The sequence below is a fragment of the Gobio gobio genome (genome assembly GCF_949357685.1).
Source record: "Gobio gobio genome assembly, chromosome: 1".
NCBI lineage: Eukaryota > Metazoa > Chordata > Actinopteri > Cypriniformes > Gobionidae > Gobio > Gobio gobio.
In genome coordinates this window covers 33,863,395-33,882,102 of record NC_137097.1, presented here as the reverse complement: position 1 = coordinate 33,882,102, position 18,708 = coordinate 33,863,395, and the positions used below count along the sequence as shown (strand labels likewise).

General features: G+C 45.0%; 1 protein-coding gene across 3 annotated transcripts in view; it reads left to right on the top strand.

Annotated features, from left to right (window-relative positions):
• Positions 1-18,708, top strand: part of LOC307126110 (NLR family CARD domain-containing protein 3-like) — a 60,717-nt gene that overhangs the window by 5,573 nt on the left and 36,436 nt on the right. For 2 of the 3 annotated variants that reach the window (XM_079816485.1, XM_079816487.1), the window contains exons 3-6: positions 9,052-9,168; positions 10,277-12,157; positions 16,150-16,323; positions 18,597-18,708. The exon at positions 18,597-18,708 is cut by the window's right edge and continues 62 nt beyond it. In XM_079816485.1, the coding sequence (XP_079672611.1) occupies positions 9,052-9,168; positions 10,277-12,157; positions 16,150-16,323; positions 18,597-18,708 (2,284 nt within the window). The remainder of the gene's footprint in view (positions 1-9,051; positions 9,169-10,276; positions 12,158-16,149; positions 16,324-18,596) is intronic. The other variant, XM_079816486.1, reaches the window with a different exon arrangement.

Genomic DNA, 18,708 nt, shown 5'->3' with positions numbered 1-18,708 from the left:
AGGCGGTCCTAACATCTCTCAATGCAGGATTGGTCAATTAGGCAAACCAGTCAGAACCGTTTCTTAGGAACGAAGACGAGATAGTTAGCCTTCTTTTTTGACAAAATCATGGTAAATCATGCTAGAATGTGGTAAATCATGGTAAATCATGCTAGAATCATAGTAAATCATACTAGAACGATGTTAATCATGGCAAATCATGCTAGAACATGGTAAATTGTGAATGTAGTAAATCATGGTAAGCTATGGTAAATCATTAGCCTGATGTCGTCATACTCAATTCTAGTCAGAATTTGAGTCTGATACTGCTCCGTTGGGCTGTGATTATGGGGCGTGTTTCAACCGAACCAGGAAAGACCTCAATTGGATAGACCTACAACCAATCAGAGCAACGGAGCGACGCATAGCGTTAGTTATCAAATGTCAACAGAACTCAACTGCACTGTGTTGCCAAGTCCGCGGGTTGAAGCGACCCCAATTATGTGATTATACAGACCCAGGAATGCGAATTTTAGCTGCCAGCCCTGCCAAAATAACACATATTTTACCCCCCAAATGCCTTTTTTTCCTGGAGAACCCCCTGGAAAGCTATTGGGCTTGTTTTTGGCTAGTTTTGAGGAACGTTAGCAATTGGGCGGGTTTTGTTGTAAAAACTTGGCAACCCTGTCGGCACGCACGCTGGAATAAGTAGCCTAACGTTAGAAGAAAAAGATTATTGTAAACGATCTTTGCCGGTGTTGTAAAAAAAGAATTTAAGGATACACAGAGTACTCACAACACGATCATCATTTCTGAGAGAAATAGTAAAGGTGAATGCATATACGAACAAGTTTTCCGTTTAGGATTGGAACAAATTCACCCAAGCACCTTTGATGACTTGGATGATTACGTTACGTTTATCATCTGTCCATCATCGTCTAAAGCCCGCCCTGACAATTTCATTGGTCCGAACAGCTTCTGTTCGGGCATAATTACTTCTCTACCGATCAAGTCAAGACCGAACTGCCCGAGTAAAAAAATTGTGGGCGGGGCTAAGTTCGGCTGGCATCCAGGCTAGTAAATCATGGTAAACTATGGTAAATCATGCTAGAATGTGGTAAATCATGGTAAGTCATGCTAGAACATGGTAAATTGTGAATGTGGTAAATCATGTAAACTATGGTAAATCATGCTAGAATATGGTAAATCATGGTAAACTATTGTAAATCATGCTAGAATCATGGTAAATCATACTAGAACAATGTTAATCATGGTAAATGTGCATCTGCTGGCAAAACTGTGGGGTAATGCTGACTTCCCATGCTATCGGGATCATTGTAAATACTAGTTTCCTACTTAAAAAGATGGGACATGAACGCCCTCTCAAGTCAAAATTTGAATGTAATGAGCTCGTAATCACGATTTCAGAAGTGGGAAGTAGGACATTTCCGATAGCACGTGAAGGCAGCATTAAACTGTAATGTTAGTTGGGGTAAAACTGTGGCTCTGCAGTCAGACCCTTCTCGATCCAAGTCTACATCCATATCAGCACTGAGCTGAACTAAGTCATCGACTACACATTCCAAACGAAATAGAAGGTAGTCGCTTGGTGCATGATCTATATCAGTGGTTCCCAACCACGTTCCTGGAGGACCCCCAACAGTGCACATTTTGCATGTCTCCTCAATCAAACACACCTGATTCAGGTCATCAGCTCATTAGTAGCTACTCCAAGACCTGATGTGGGTGTGTCAGACAAAGGACACATCCAAAATGTGCACTGTTGGGGGTCCTCCAGGAACGTGGTTGGGAACCACTGATCTATATCATTTGCTATTAAACGCAAATCATTAGCAATGGTACTTAAAAAACCTGCGATATTTAACAAAACTAGTAGGCCTATCCAGTAGTACAGCCGTAACGACGATAACGATCCTGTTTAACTAATCCTGCATTGAGAGAGGTTAGGACCACCTACCGTATTAACATACGTACACATCAATAATGTAGAAATGCATAAATAAATGTAGAACAAGTATAGTATAACACAAATAATACAAAAATAGGACAATTTAAAGTGATACTTTTGACAAAATTATTTATTTCTTCATTTATTTATGTATTTCTATATTTATTTCTTCATATATTTATTTATTTGAGCATTTAATTATTAATTAATTTATTCATGTATTTTTATATTTATTTCTTCATATATTTATTTATTTATAAATTTATTTATTTCAGCATTTAATTATTTATTCATTTATCTATGTATTTCTATATTTATTCATATATTTATTTATTAATTCATTTATTTATGTATTTCTACATTTATTTATTTATTTAATTCTGCATTTACGTATTTATTTATTTATTATTTATTTAATTATACTTAAGTCATTTATCGTCCTCCATATTTCTACGCTTTTATATATATATATATATATATATATCTATCGGAATCTCAGATTTTTAAATCACCAAATATTTGTATCTGTATCGGCCTTAAAAATCCTTTATCGGTCAGGCTCTAATGGAATCAATCTATGCCATTTTCATCTTGGCTTAAACTGTATAAGAATGATGCATCTCTTTTATAACAAGCCCTTGACAGCTGTGAATAGATTAACTTGCAATTTAATTTTGATGTGGGATGTAGTTTTGTAGTAGTTTTTAAAAACATCTTCATTGAGGAGTCCTCAATCCTCATGTGGTGATTTCGGTATAAAATTAGGGAAGGCAAATTAATTGTAGGTCATAATATTAATTTAATAATATTAAATACTAGCCTTAAAATTCGTCTATCGGCACAACCCTAATATGTAAGCATATTCACCCAAGATGAGCTATAGGACTGAGCAAGCATTAGTTGTGTTGATGGACTCAACCTGTCCTATGTTTTGATCATCATTCTGAGACCGATCCTGACAAAAACTTTTAACAAAAATTCTCAGCTTTTTGCTCAAAATGTTACCCACATTGAAGTAGATTCTTAATAAAAGAATGCACAAAGTTAGAATACAACATTTGTTGTTCTTTTGTTTGTTGAAAAGTGTTCATTTAATAGAGCATACAGATAAACTTAAATAAAGCAATATGGAACGCCTCGGTTACGGATGTAACCCTCGTTCCCTGAGGAGGGAACGGAGACGTAACGTTAGTGACTAACGAATGGGGGTTTCGCTTAGAAGCCTATCAACTTCGAGTTTAGAGAAAACGCCCAATGGCGTGCCAATGCCATGGGCATGCGGAATTTGCATACGTAACTCCGCCTCACTGCGTGAGTATATAAGGAAGTACGAGGCAATATCGCATTATGTTACCTGCTTGAGGAGCCAAGACTGAACTCCTGCGTTCCAGGTAGCACAGCTGATGTGGCAAGGGGACGTTACGTCTCCGTTCCCTCCTCAGGGAACGAGGGTTACATCCGTAACCGAGACGTTCCCTTTTGTTCAGTCACTACGATGTAACGTTAGTGACTAACGAATGGGGGTCCCAATATAATCCCGCCACTCAGCTGTCTTCCAGCGCCCTGCATAAGTGTGAGTACCCCGTCGTAAGACTAGTACGGACGAAGGACTCCCACTTAACATAGGAATACCAAGGTACACTGGGAAGCATATCCCAGTGAGGGAATGCCAAAAAATGCCTACCCGTGGGGAGGACTTAAGAGACACATATGACCCGCTGAGGGCTGCATATGGAAGATCTCTAGGGTACCAGCCGAAGGTGGATTTTTAACCCTAGGGGTGGCGGGGACACGCCAAGGGAAGAAACCCGCTCACTGTGGAGACTTACGGTGAAATACACATGTGGGGGTCGCCGGAGGGAACCATGCACATGGGGCACCTGGCCGGACATGAGGGTCTGGGCTCGAAAGGGCAGACTGAACTGATGTCGGCGTCGACAGTGCTGGAGGAGCTCAGGGCTCTCGGGGAGCTCACCTGAGGAAATATCGCACGTATCCAGTCCGTGGAGTGGAGTGGCGAGCAAGCGAAGACACCTGAGCCTGGCCCATCACCGGCCCCTCGGGGGGGGCGAGTACATAGTCGGACACTGGCTCCACTCGGAGATTGTAGAATCTGGCGAATGTGTTGGGTGTCGCCCAGCCTGCAGCTCTGCAGATGTCTGCTAGCGAGGCGCCATGTGCTAGAGCCCAAGAGGAGGCCACACTCCGGGTGGAGTGTGCCTTCACACCAAGGGGACATGGTCGGCCTTGCTGCTGGTAAGCCAAAGCAATGGTGTCCACTCTCCAGTGAGACAGCCTTTGCTTTGAGAGAGCACTTCCCTTCCGCTCTCCACCATAACAGACAAAGAGCTGGTCTGAGGTCCTGAACACTGCGTCATGTCTACGTAGGCGCGGATGGCGCGTACTGGACAGAGCAATGCCAAGGCTGGGTCTGCCTCCTCCAAAGGCAGCGCTTGCAGGCTCACCACCTGGTCCTTTAACGGAGTGGTGGGAACCTTGGGCACATATCCAGGCCGGGGTCTCAGGATCACGTGAGAGTTAGCCGGCCCGAATTCCAGGCACGCTTCGTCAACCGAAAATGCCTGCAGGTCCCCGACCCTCTTAACTGAGGCCAATGCGGTCAGCAGAGCCGTCATCATAGACAGGAACTTAATATCAACTGACCGCAAAGGCTCAAAGGGAGGTCTCAGCAGAGCATTTAACACTACTGCGAGGTCCCAAGCGGGTACGAGAGGAGAGCGAGGAGGATTCAGTCTCCTGGCTCCCCTCAGGAACCTGATGACCAGGTCGTGCTGACTTACCTTTTTGTTCTCCAAGAGATCGTGGTGGGCAGATATTGCAGCCACATATACTTTGAGGGTGGAGGGAGACAGCCTTCGCTCCAGCCCCTCTTGGAGAAACTCAAGCATGGACCCGATCGGGCATTTCCAGGGGTCTTCTTGGCGGGAAGAGCACCAGGTGACGAAGAGGTTCCACTTCAACGCATAGGCATGCCGAGTGGACTTTGCCCTAGCGGAAGTGATGGTGGCGACCACCGTAGGTAGTAGGCCACTCAAACCTGCCGCGTCCCGTCTAGGAGCCACACGTGGAGGCTCCGTCTCTGAGTGAGGAGGTCCGGTCTCAGAGGAATAGGCCTGGGAGGGGCTGTCGCAAGGAGTACGAGTTCGGGGAACCAGGTCCGGCCGTGCCAGTACGGGGCGACCAAAAGGACCTGCTCCTTGTCCTCCCTGATCTTGCACAGGAGCTGTGCGAGTAGGCTCACTGGGGGGAACGCATATTTGCGTAGGCCCCGCGGCCAGCTGTGCGCCAGTGCATCCGTGCCGAGCGTGCCCTCGGTCAGGGAATAATACAGGCTGCAGTGGGAAGAGTCGAGGGAGGCAAACAGATCTACCTGTGCGTCGCCGAACTGTTCCCAAATCAGCTGAACCGTCCGGGGATGGAGTCTCCATTCTCCCGGGAGAGGCTGAAACCGCGAGAGCTCGTCGGCTGCGTGGTTCAGGACTCCCGGAATATGGACAGCACGAAGGGACCTCATGCGCTTCTGACTCCATATAACGAGATGGCGGGCGAGTTGAGACATACGGCGGGAGCGTAGACCGCCCTGGCGGTTGATGTACGCTACTACGGCCGTGTTGTCTGTCCGGACAAGTACATGTTGGTCCTTCAGCAGCGCTCGGAAGCGGTGCAGGGCGAAACGTACTGCCAGCAACTCGAGGCAATTGACATGCAGGAGGCGCTGGGGTCCTGTCCAGGAGCCCGCGGCTGCTTGTCCATTGCACATGGCACCCCAGCCCGTGGCAGAGGCATCCGTCGATACGACAACATGCCTGGACACTCGTTCTAAGGGCACACCGGCCCGGAGAAAACTGAGGTTCGACCACGGGGTGAGCGTCTGTAGGCAGGCCCGAGTCACTTGGATCCGGAGCGTGCCAGACTGCCATGCCCATCTCGGGACTCGATCGCGAAGCCGGTGCTGAAGCGGTCTCATATGAAGCAATCCGAGCGGCGTCACCGCGGCTGCAGATGCCATATGCCCCAGGAGCCTCTGAAATAGTTTCAGTGGAACCGCACTCTTGCTCTCGATTTGACGGAGGCAAGTCAGCAGAGACTGCGCGCGCTCGCTCGAAAGCTGCGCGTACATGGCGACCGAGTCGAGCAAAGTTTGCTCTTTTCCCAGTTGACCCGAAGGCCCAGACGGGCTAAGTGGTGGAGAACCAGATCTCTGTGTCCGCAAACCTGCTCTTGAGAGTGGCCCAGTATGAGCCAGTCGTCGAGGTAGTTCAGGATGCGAACCCCGTGCTGCCGAAGGGGCGCAAGGGCTGCCTCTGCGATCTTCGTGAAGACGCGAGGGGACAGAGATAGCCCGAATGGGAGAACCGCGTACTGGTATGCCCGCCCCTCGAAAGCAAACCGTAGGAACGGTCTGTGTCGAGGAAGGATGGAGACATGGAAGTAGGCGTCCTTCAGGTCGATCGCTGCAAACCAATCGAGAGGACGAACGCATTCGAAAAGGCGTTTCGCAGTCAACATCTTGAACGGAAGCTGGTGAAGGGATCGGTTCAAGATGCGAAGGTCCAGGATTGGCCGTAACCCACCGGCTTTCTTGGGTACAATGAAGTAGGGGCTGTAGAACCCCGACCTCATTTCGGCTGGAGGTACAGGCTCGATCGCACCCTTCGCTAGTAGAGTGGCAATCTCCGCACGCATGACGGGGGCATGGGCCCCGGTCACGGTATAGCGGACTCCCCTGTAACGGGGAGGAGCCTGCGCGAACTGAATCGTGTAGCCGTGCCTGACGGTCCGGGCAACCCAGCGGGACAGCCCCGGAAGCTGAAGCCAGGCTTCCAGAGACTGCACCAACGGGGTCATACGGACGGCAGACGTACCCTGGGTGGGGCAGCGAGGCAGCGTTACCGGCACGGACAGGGGAGGCTGTTGGGCGTCCCGGGGTCGGGGCACGGTAAACGGCTGCGCCCTGACAGAGGAGACCAGGGAAGGACTCGCGTTCCACTGGGGTCTGCTCTGCCAGGGGGCTGGCGACAGAGAGGGATGCGAGTGGCGAGACCCGAGGGTGGCGCGCACTGTCATCACCGGTCTATGGGTGCTCAGAGACAGGAACATGAGTTCTTCCCAAGCGCTGCTAGCCCGGGGGCCAGCAGCGGAAGGATTTTCCCCCGGCCCTCCACCGGGGGAAGGAGAGGCCCTGCTACCATCCCCTGGGAAGAACTGGAACCCATCTCTGAGTTGTCCACCTCCATCCTGGCGTTTAACCAGTCTGGGGAGCGGACTGGGCGACATCCTCAACCACCTCCACGGCGCGGCCCAGGTGAAGGCTGCTGCTGGGGCCGGGCGGGAAGAGGGAGGGCGCCCTCGGCGGCGAGCGGACTGAGGCGACTGGGCCGGCGGCTGGTGCAGCAGCTGGCCGCCGGGGCAGTACGTGTTACAGCCTCAGTCTGCTGGGCGCAGTTCTCAGCCGCGCCGCCGAAGAGGCCAGCCTGGGATATGGGTGAGTTGAGGAGGCGGGCCCGCTCAACGTCCTCCACATCACCAGGTAAGGCCCGGTGTTCTCCCGGACCACAGCTGTGGACATCGCCCAACCCAGGGAGCGTGTGGCCACCTTCACCGCCCGGGGGCGGGGTCAGTTGCGGCACGCAGCTCAATGAAGAGCCCTGGGTGGGCTCCACCCTTGTGCATGTGCAAAGGGGCGGCGGCCTGCCCGTAGCTCTGCGGGACCACGCCACCGAAGTAGACGAGCCCACAGGCTTTGGGGGGGGGTGCTTAGGACAGCCACACCACGCCACATCAAAGCCCTCTGTGGACACCGTAGTGCGCAACAGAGAGTTCAACAGTGGGGGGGAGGGGGCCCCAGTGTACCCTAGGCCGCGGCCCCATCAAGGGCAGAGAAGGCGGAGGAGGCCACCAAACGGTCGCGGGAAGCACGGGGACTTCCGGGACCGCGTGATCTCCTCATGCACCCCGGGAGCGAAAGGCATTGGGGGCGGGGCCCAACAGCTGTCGGGTGCCACCCCCAAAAACCAATCGCGCAACCACGAGCACCCGCGACTGGGCGGAGTTCCACACCAGCACGAGACTCGCGGCTGCCCGAGATAACATGGCTGTCAACTTTAGGTCAGATCAGGCAGTGCTAACACACCCGGAGGCGGAGCACAACCTAATCGTCATCCCCAAAGGACTCCAGCCCACCTTGGGATGCGGCGATCGACATCTCACTGCTATCCGGAGCGTGAACTGAACGAACGGGGCGTCAGAGACGGGCCGTAGATTCAATCCAACACTCACGGAAGCGATGTATAAGAGGGGGGCGTGGCCCGAGGAATGAACGTCGGGGTTCTTAATACCACAGCACCGCCCTCAGGTCACCCTGGCCACCAGCCAAAGTACCATCTCACTCGGGGACGGTAGATTGGGGTGTGGCAGAGGGGACTCTCTCTCCTCACGGAGATCATTGAGTCTCGACCGCGACATCGAGATGGTCACACCCCCGCAATGGAAACGTGACACATCCGCAAACACTGCCCGTACATGCTGAAGCCCAAACACGCTCGAGCAGTGAATGCGTCCATAGACAGCAGCGGAAAATCGATCGCACCCGGAAGTGCACCCGTTTTGAAAAAAACGTGCCACGCGCAAGCTCTTTTTTTGAGAGGAAAGCCTCGCAGTCGATGCCGAAGCGCCCAGGGAAACAAACACCATATGTCAGTCGGACCACTGCACAGATCAGCAGGCAGGAAGTATGCGATCACTGGAACGCACCGTCACACCAACACCGACTGGAAAGCTGCTCGTCTCGAAGAAGCTGACAGAGTCTCCGAAGGCTGTAGGAGTGAAGAGGTAGGTACTCTTGGCTCCGAAAGCAGAAACATAATGCGATATTGCCTCGTACTTCCTTATATACTCACGCAGTGAGGCGGAGTTACGTATGCAAATTCCGCATGCCCATGGCATTGGCACGCCATTGGCCGTTTTCTCTAAACTCGAAGTTGATAGGCTTCTAAGCGAAACCCCCATTCGTTAGTCACTAACGTTACGTCATAGTGACTGAACGAAAGGGAACATTAATGCCTTTTTCTTGGTATCATCAGCAAGAAGAGAAAGAGAGCAGGATCTCCAATATCTGGCTGTGTGTTTACGAAGAGTAACAACTCTATTGGTCTGCCGCCGGATATCAGTGATGGACCTGCTGTGACATCTGACCCCATGTGAGTATCATGGGCAACTCTGCTTACCAGTCCCTGAATTCAGAAATGGAGAGGTGCTTTTTGACCCCCTCTGAGTGTAATCATGTAGTGTGGAACATTTAACACAAAAAACAGGATTGTACAGAAAGATTAATTACAAGGCCTTTGATAAATATATATTTTTATTTACAGTATAAAATACAGTATATAGGAAACAATATTTTATTAGAGCAGAACCTTGATGAACTTTAAATTTAAACCTTAAATTGGTCACAATTTATTTTGATGGTCCCCTTATGCTGCGTTCACACCAAACGCGAATAGAGCGTCAGGAGCGAGTGATTTCAATGTTAAGTCAATGGAAAGGCGAGTTGGTGCGCGTCTGGAAGTCCTGCGGTCCTTGCCGTCAATTTGCACCGTGTTAACCAATCAGGAGCCTGCTTGCTGCTGTCACGTGGTAAAGTGACGTGATGAGAAACCCACATAATTTAAAAATACTACTATTGTGTCACAAAATGTAGTTTTAAGACTTGTTCAGATGATAATGTAGTTGTTTAAAGCTCAACTATGTGGTTTATTTATAAAGAGAGTGCCTCACCGGGCGCTCAGCGCTCATTAACCCAGACGAGAGCAGCCTTTCCTCGGCCAGTCCTTCTGACGTTTGCCGCTGGCTCGGATGCCTCTGTAATGGTTAAACATGAGAGAATTTGTCTTGTGTAGATCTAACGGGCGATCTTTGGTGTCATGAATCTATAATTTGTTGTCTGCCAAATCGTTTTGACTGAGGGCAAAGAGAAGTTTCATAACTTTATTTTTTTAGGATATTTAAATATACATGCAGTTAAGATAATGTACGTAGTGTGTTGCCTGGACCACATAATAGGTTGACATGTAATTGCAAAGTTACTTACAGTCAACAGAATGTCTAAAAGGGGACCATCAAAATAAAATGTTACCATAATTTAGCCACAATAGATAACCTCTTAAATGAACACTTCTTTCTAAATTTAGTATGTTTCCAAATAAGATTAAACAATAACACAATAAGATGTTTTCCCTAAGTTGGAAAATATCAATCCTATTTGTTTTTGTCTCTCTGTTCATTCTGTTGATCTCAATGTCTTTTCAGGTGTGGGAGAGCTGACCAGATCAGATATGTGTCCTGTCAGACAAGTACATCTTCTCAACAACCAGTGCATGATGATCTTCAGAGAGCCAAAGACCAGCACAAAACCAGCATGAAGAGCAGATATGAAAATGTATTTGAGGGAATCAAACTACAAGAGAATCAGACCCTCCTGAACAGGATTTACACACAGCTGTACATCGTAGAGGGAGAGAGTGAAGGAGTGAATGAAGAACATGAGGTGCTACAGATGGAGAAAAGTTACAAGACACTCCAAGACACGCCAATCAACTGCAATGACATCTTTGATCCTTCACCTCAACTAGGATATGAGGAGATGAGAAGAGAGAAGAAAGACAAAATCAAGACTGTTCTTACTAAAGGCATCGCTGGAATTGGAAAAACTGTCTCTGTGCAGAAGTTCATTCTTGACTGGGCCGATGGAAAGGCCAATCAGGATGTAGATTTTGTGTTTGTTCTTCCATTCAGAGAGCTGAACTTGATTAAAGATCATCAGTACAGTCTTCACAGACTTCTGCTGGACTTTCATCCTGAACTTCAAGATCTGGACTCAAAGATTTATGATGAATGTACAGTTGTGTTCATCTTTGATGGTCTGGATGAAAGCAGAATTACACTGATGTTTTCAGACTGTGAGAAGGTTTCTGATGTGACTGAGACTTCATCAGTGGGTGTGTTGATGTCAAACCTCATGAAAGGAGATCTGGTTCCCTCTGCTCTCCTCTGGATCACCACCAGACCAGCAGCAGCCAATCAGATCCCCTCCAACTACATCACCCGTGTGACAGAAATTCAGGGATTCAATGACCCTCAGAAGGAGGAATATTTCAGGAAGAGAATCAGTGATGAGCATCAAGCCAGCAGAATTATCTCACACATCAGAAGAGCAAGAAGCCTCCACATCATGTGCCACATACCCGTCTTCTGCTGGATCTCAGCCACTGTGCTTCAAAACCTCCTGAAACTAGATCTCAGTGCAGAAATCCCTCAAACTCTGACTGAAATGTACACACACTTCCTCCTCATTCAAACTAGTATGAGGAACCAGAAGTATGAAGAGAGAGATCCAGAGAAACCCCTGCAGTCCAACAGAGACGTGATTGTGAAACTTGCTGAACTGGCTTTCACTCAGCTGATGAAGGGCAATGTGATGTTCTATGAGGAGGACCTGAGAGAGAGCGGCATAGACGTCACTGACGCCTCAGTGTATTCTGGGATTTGCACTGAGATCTTTAGGGAGGAATCTGTGATTTATCACAGGAAGGTTTACAGCTTTGTACATCTGAGCTTTCAGGAGTTTTTTGCGGCGCTGTATGTGTTTTTCTGCTATTTACACAAGAACAGTGAAGTTCTGAAAATGTTCCTGACAGGAAAGTCCAGAACTCAGTCTGGGAATGTTCCTCTGGATGTGTTTCTGAAGGAAGCAATGATTAAAGCCTTGAAGAGTGAAAATGGACATCTGGATCTTTTCCTTCGATTCCTTCATGGCATCTTGCTGGAGTCCAATCAGAGACTCTTACAGGATGTGCTGATTCACACAGAGAACAACCCAGAGAGCATCAAGAAAATAATCCAAAACCTAAAACGAGGTCAAAAAAACAATGTCAGTCCTGAAAGATGGATGAATCTGTCACACTGCTTGATTGAGATGAGGGATAATTCTGTTGTTGAAGAAATGCAGATTTTTTTAAAGTCTACAAAAAAAAAAAAAATTCTCTCTCTTGCACAATGCTCAACTTTGGCGAACATGATCCAGATGTCAGAGAAGGTGATGGATAAGTTAAACCCTAAAGAGTACAACATTAAATCAATAGAGGGTAGGAGGAGACTGTTACCTGCTTTGAGGAACTGCAGAAAAGCTCTGTGAGTGTGAAAATATGAACATACAGTAGTTAAATTTGGGTCAATGACATGGCGTGTATGCGTGTCCAAGTGCATTATTTTCTTTTAAAGGAATAGTTCATCCTAAAATGAAAATTGTCATCATTTACTCTCCCTCAACTGGGAGAAAAAAAAAACTGTACAAGTTTCTTTGTTCTGTTGAACACAAAAGAAGATATTTTAAAGAATGTCGGTAACCAGACAGTTGATGGTCCCCATTGACTTCCATCCATAGTTTTTTTTCCTAATATGGAAGTCAATGGGGACCATCAAATGTCTGCTGACAGCGAATAGTACACGTACCCATCCTGGGAGGGAAATGGCGCTGCAAGCGGGGCCGTACCAATGCCAAACCTCCAGTATATTTCCTGTTCGTAGACAACACACAGGAAGAAACAGGCTCTACACAGAGATTGTAAAATCTCACAAATGTGTTAGGTGTCTCTCCCACTTGCCATTTCTACACGTGACGTGACCTGCAGCACTCCACTTTTACGTATTTTACTGTACGTCCACACACACCTCTTATTTTGCGCGAAAAGGACACCCACTGTCTGAGGTAACATATGGGCACATGGCTACATTGCGCATTGCCGCACACACACTCCGAACCAAACGGTTTGGATGTTTTTTCATGTACCGTGCCACCCCTACTATCCAGTGGGCCAATGTCTGCTAAAGACTTTCCCGTGCTGGCCTCCATTACAGACAAAGAGCTGATCTGAGGTCCTGAAACTCGAAGCACGCTGAAGCACGCACAGGGTACAGAAGGCGCTAGGGCCAGCTCTGCTTCCTGCAGAGCATGCAGGTTCACAACCTGGTCCCTGAAAGACATGGTGGGAACCTTGGGTACATACCTGGGCCGGGTCTCAAGATTACATAAGAGTAGGCCGGCCATGTTTCGTTGACCGAAAATACTTGCAGGTCCCCAACCTTCTTGATGAAAGTGAACGCAGTCAGGAGTGCTGTTTTAAGAGATAGGATCTTTATCTCAGCTGACTGCAAAGGCTCAAAGGGGCTCTCTGCAGGACCGATAAGATCATAGTGAGGTTCTTTTTATGGTGAGAAGAGCACCGATCAACAAACAGGTTCCACTTCCATACATAAGCGCACCTCGTAGAGGGGACAGTAGCTGAAGTGATAGCGTCAACTTCTAGGACTGGACGCGGGTGCCATATGGAGCCTTCCTCAGGGGAATCGCGAGGAGCATGAGTTTGGGGAACCAGATCCAGGTGGGCCAATACGGCGCAACCAGCAAGATCTGTTCCTCGTCCTCCCTGACCTTGCACAGAGTCTGGGCGAGTAGGCTCACTGGGGGAAACGCATACTTGCTTAATTGTCCATCTGATTAATAAAATAAATGTATGACTCTGCAAATCCATTAACATAATTTGCAACAACTGCAAACAACTAATGAGTTGTGCTTTTTTATTGCAGAATGTTGTTTAATATGATGTATAAATCTCTATTTTAACATTGAAAAGTAATACAGACAGTAATGCATGTGCAACAACTTCATACAAGTCTTCAACGAGCACTGTTTATACAGCTGAGTGTGGATCGGTGAGGGCGTTCCCGAGTGAGTGCATACAACAGGCTGCACTATCCTCCTGTTATATTGCCGCGGCCAGTTCCCCATGTGCTTCAGCACGGTAAAAAAGAGAGTGCATTTCCCATTACATGGGTGTGACACTGTGTCTTTTTCAAGATTTCATTCCACCCATGCGTTTTTGGATGCGGTCATTCCCTATAACCATTTGACGGTCACAATCGCTGCATCATGTGTCTAGGTCTTTAGCACGATGAGGCTGCATTTGAGGATGAGTCATGTTCTCACTGCGGTAACATGACCATCACTGTGGTTGAGACTCACATACTCAAGTGAGGAGGAGTCCCCTTACCTATGCCCAGGGCCGTAACCACCATAGACATTGAGGGAGACCCCCCCAATAATTCGAAATGTCAAAATTCCCCCCAAATTAATAAAGAGTAAGTGGCACCAGTAAAATATTTTTTTTTCACATTTCTAACAAACGTGAGCATTTTAGAGAGAAGTCTGTTGGAATCGGTGTGAATACTGTGATAATTAGTGGGAAGTGCTACTGTGTATGTTCCTTATGTTCCTTTTCGGATTTTATTTATTCTGTCGTTTCACATAGTTTTTCATATTTATTGAAAATAAATGCCTTTCCAATCTTATATGCGATGGAAAAGCGAGAAGAATGAGTTCAGCAAAACTCTGAATTCTGGTCGATTTGCATCAAAAGTGTCTGCTATGCGTTTTACTCCCTACGCCACTGCTATTGAGAAGTTAAAGACGTTTTTTTACACTTTTGTCTGTCCCAACCAGATATTGCATCTGCCAACAAGGTGGGCTATTTGTAAATAAACATGATTAAACTCAGATTATTCTAATAGTTTTGCAGCAATGGTTTACTCACCCTGCTGTTATTCAAATGCCTATATTTTTTGAACCTCAAAAGGAGACATTTTGAAAAACGTCCTGCATGCCCTCCTCCATATAATGGCAGTGAATGGCGACCAAGCTAAACATTTTCAAAAAGGATACAAAAGTATCACGTAATGATACAGTGAGACATGCACCATATATGGAAAGTGTTCAGGAGGCATGCTATAAGGATTTGCGAGAAAGAAACCTTATTATTCAGTCAAAATACTGAGCTTTGCTGTTACTCTGTGTGCATTCCTGGGAGTGTGTGTGAGCACTCCGTAAAAGATAGAAGGACATAGGGCATTGGAACAACAGCAATGAGTAAAAGGTTTAGTAAAGGTTACTTTATTTTCATTTCAGGATGAAATATACCTTTAATTCTCTTTAAACTTTATTTAACTGACAAATGACACCAACACGGACAGTCACCAGATTACAGCACATCACTTCTCAGACATTCTAATTATGATTCAGCATGTTCAATTCGGCGAAAACAAGCTCCGACTGACTCCGACATGGGTAACAAACTGATCCGACAAAACCCGACAAAGTGTTGCTGTCTGTTGGCGTCTGTTGGTGCATTTTGAATTGGCCTTTAGACACTCTACTACATCATAGAAGGGATGTGCTTTACTGGCTTGCCTGCAGTCCAGATCTCTCTCCTATTGAAAATGTTTGTCCCATCATGAAAAGGAGAATCAGAATTGTTTTTTTTCTTATGAATATTGGCAATGCATGGTTGTGAGAATGTGATATGGCTTAATGAGATCACCAAATTGCATCAGTTGTGATGTAATTATATAATATAGTCTGACGTGCTGCACTCTAAGAAGTGATCAGTTAACTTAAAAAAGTGAGGAAACCTGTTAAAATGATTAAGTAAATAAACTTGCATAATTGAAAAAAATAAGTTATTTGAACTTGATAATTCCACATAGCTTAATTTTTCAATTACGCATTAAGTTTATTTAATGGATTTCCTCACTTTTTTTTAAGTCAAGTCAACTGATCACTTTTACAGTGTGCATGTTTTATAATAAAGCACAGCACTGTGTTCATTTTCAGTTTCAATTCACGATAAACTCTACTCCGCAAGTGTTGTGTGTTTGAGTCGCTTATAAATTTGAATTAGAAAGCAAAGAAATGAAGAAAACCAAGTTAAGTTAAGTAAACTAAAAATGTTATACAGTGTATTTGTGCAGCAGTAAAAATAAACAACAGCAATAATCAACAGCAGCGGCACCGTAGCAGATCTATTCTGCCAAAACCAAATACATGAACATTTTCATATCCATTACTATGCTAAAAATCGTAGTTAAATATAGTAAAATATATGTGTATGAAATTAGATACAAACAATTCCAGTTGCATGTTTGCACAGTATCCTTTTATTATCTGCATAATCATATAGAAAATGTATTGACATATAAGGCTGGCTACATAATGAAGTGAAAGTCATGCAATCTTTTGCAGACACAAGCTTACCAACATGCCTTTTAATCAGAGCACTCTCTGTTTTCAGATTTGCAGACTGTAAACTCACTGTTCAGCACTATGAAACTGTGGTTTCAGCTCTACAATCATCAAACTCCCCCCTGAGAGAGTTGGACCTGAGTAACAATGACCTGCATGATTCAGGATTGAAGCTTCTCTGTGCTGGACTGAAGAATCCAAACTGTCAACTCAACATATTGAGGTTTGACTTACACATTCACTTCATTAATTAATAAATTTCAGCTACTTTATTTATGATGTTGTCACCATTAACTTCAATAAAGATGATGTAGCATTACAATCGCTGCATGAAAAGAGGTGTATATGGACCAGTATACTCTTATGTGCAACGCAGAATTTCAAATGTATCCAGGAGTTTTCTGACCAGATAAGGGAAATACCACATCTCTACTACCAAAATTATACTAATTTGGAAGTGTGTTACTGAGGTATTCTTCCGTGTGATGGCCATTTGTTGTCATCAAAAGTAATCTCCTTAAAGCATTTTTATTCAGGAGACATTCACACCTTTGCAACCCTCTGGCCCCCCTCTTTGCTCATTCATGTTAAACTGGTGTAACTAATTAGTTCAAAGTGGAAATATTAATAATTAATCATAACTCGTTACAGTTAATTATAAATATTTGGATCAGTTAACCAAATTAACTTAATGTAACTGAATTAATATTACAGTCAAATAATTTGTTAGTCCAGCAAACATTCAGTACTGATTGTCTATCAACTCTTCAGAAAGGATATTTTCCCACAGAAAAATAACTCTTAGCTCGTAGCTATGATCGTTTCGTTAAAGTGACAATTTATTTATAAGCAGACCAGAATCAACTTGTACGAATGTCCACATGAGTTTATCTAAAACACGAACACTAACTAACACTATAACTAATATGAACGCACAACACAAAATCATACAAATATGGGGTAGAGTGAAAAATTTAAGTGATGGAAAAACCGGATCAGAACAGAGGAAAGAATGTCTTTGTGTTGGCCTTTTAAGTTCCAGAGGCAACACCATTGAGTTTTGGCTTGACCAATGAGGAAGGCACACTTCTCAGCAGGAGCGTTCCTTTGTTTTCAACAATGGGCTCATTCACGTTGAAAATGTGTGTGTTCATGTGTATTCTGATAAATAAAACGAACACACTGCATTCTATAAAGTGATGTCCACCAAAGTGTGAGTCATAAGATGAGGAATATTTTTATAGGAGACAGCAGCTAGATGGGCTAACATTAACTAGTAGTTATATCATCAAGCATGCATAACATTTTACAATATAAAAAGACAATATACAAACAGTTACGATACACAAAATGTACTGGGGAAAATGCATTTTCCTTCATTAAAAAGATTGTCAATGAATTAGTGGATAGAATTCCATTTCTATAAGGGATTGAGTGTCTGTTGGTTGTACTGTTCTCTCATTTGAGAACACAGCCTAAGTGCCTTTGAAATGTAATTAGCATCAGGGTGCAAATTTATAGTGGGGCAACTAGATGTCACTGAGCCTGTCTGGGTCCTTAAAGAGATTAAATTGTAAAGATTGTGTGTTTGATCAGTCCAGTCACTACACGTAATTGGTTGCTTTGAGGCTAAACTCACCACAAAACCAGACAGCTATTGGGCCACTGAGTACACCTACTTTCCTCAGTCATTTCATTGGTAAACTTGAAATTTATCCCACCCAAATCCCTTACAATAAAGTGACTTGATTGGTTACATTTAAAATATATCCCTCCCAAAACCCTGCCAGTTGGGTGATTTTGTGTAGGATACTGTGGAGAAGAGGAATCATTATCTGAACCATTGTCTGAGGAAAAAAAATATAGTATAATTCTAGTTTTGACATTTAAATATAATATAAGCTTTACACAGTATAAATAGCCAGTTTAATCTGGTTAGATACATGAGAAACCAGGGCTCTTTGGCACACTTTGTATATAAAGTATTCTATGGGGAGATATATTTTGTAAGTATGATTGTGTTTATTTATATGTAGTTTATAATTATTTATATATACATGCCCTTTGTTAGTTTTTACTAAACATAACTATTGAACATTTCCAATTTTATTCCCCAGGAAAAGATACATATGTCATTACACACATTTGGGAACATTAACAATTAGTGATAGAGATACCACTTTTCCCCCCACACAATTACATTTCCAGGTTTTAATTTCTGTGAGATAATATGGAAAGCAAATCCCTAGGCAGTTGTCCACTCTACCTATATGTAGCACCGACCCGATCTATCTTTAGTTACACTGTATAAGATGTTATCAATATTACCTTCACACAAGATAACTTAGCATCACAATTGGATGTAAACATTTAAATTCATGTTCTATACAGACAGCGTCTTATCAGGAAAAATAAGACAATGCACACAATGCTCACAATCAATTTCTGTCTATATAGTGTCTTATGTTATGAATTATTTCTTGTTTTCCTATTTAGATTGGCTGGCTGTAATCTCACTGATCAGCACTGTGAAATTGTGGCTTCAGCTCTACAATCATCCAATTCCTTTCTAAGAGATCTGGATCTGAGTAATAATAAATTGCAGGAT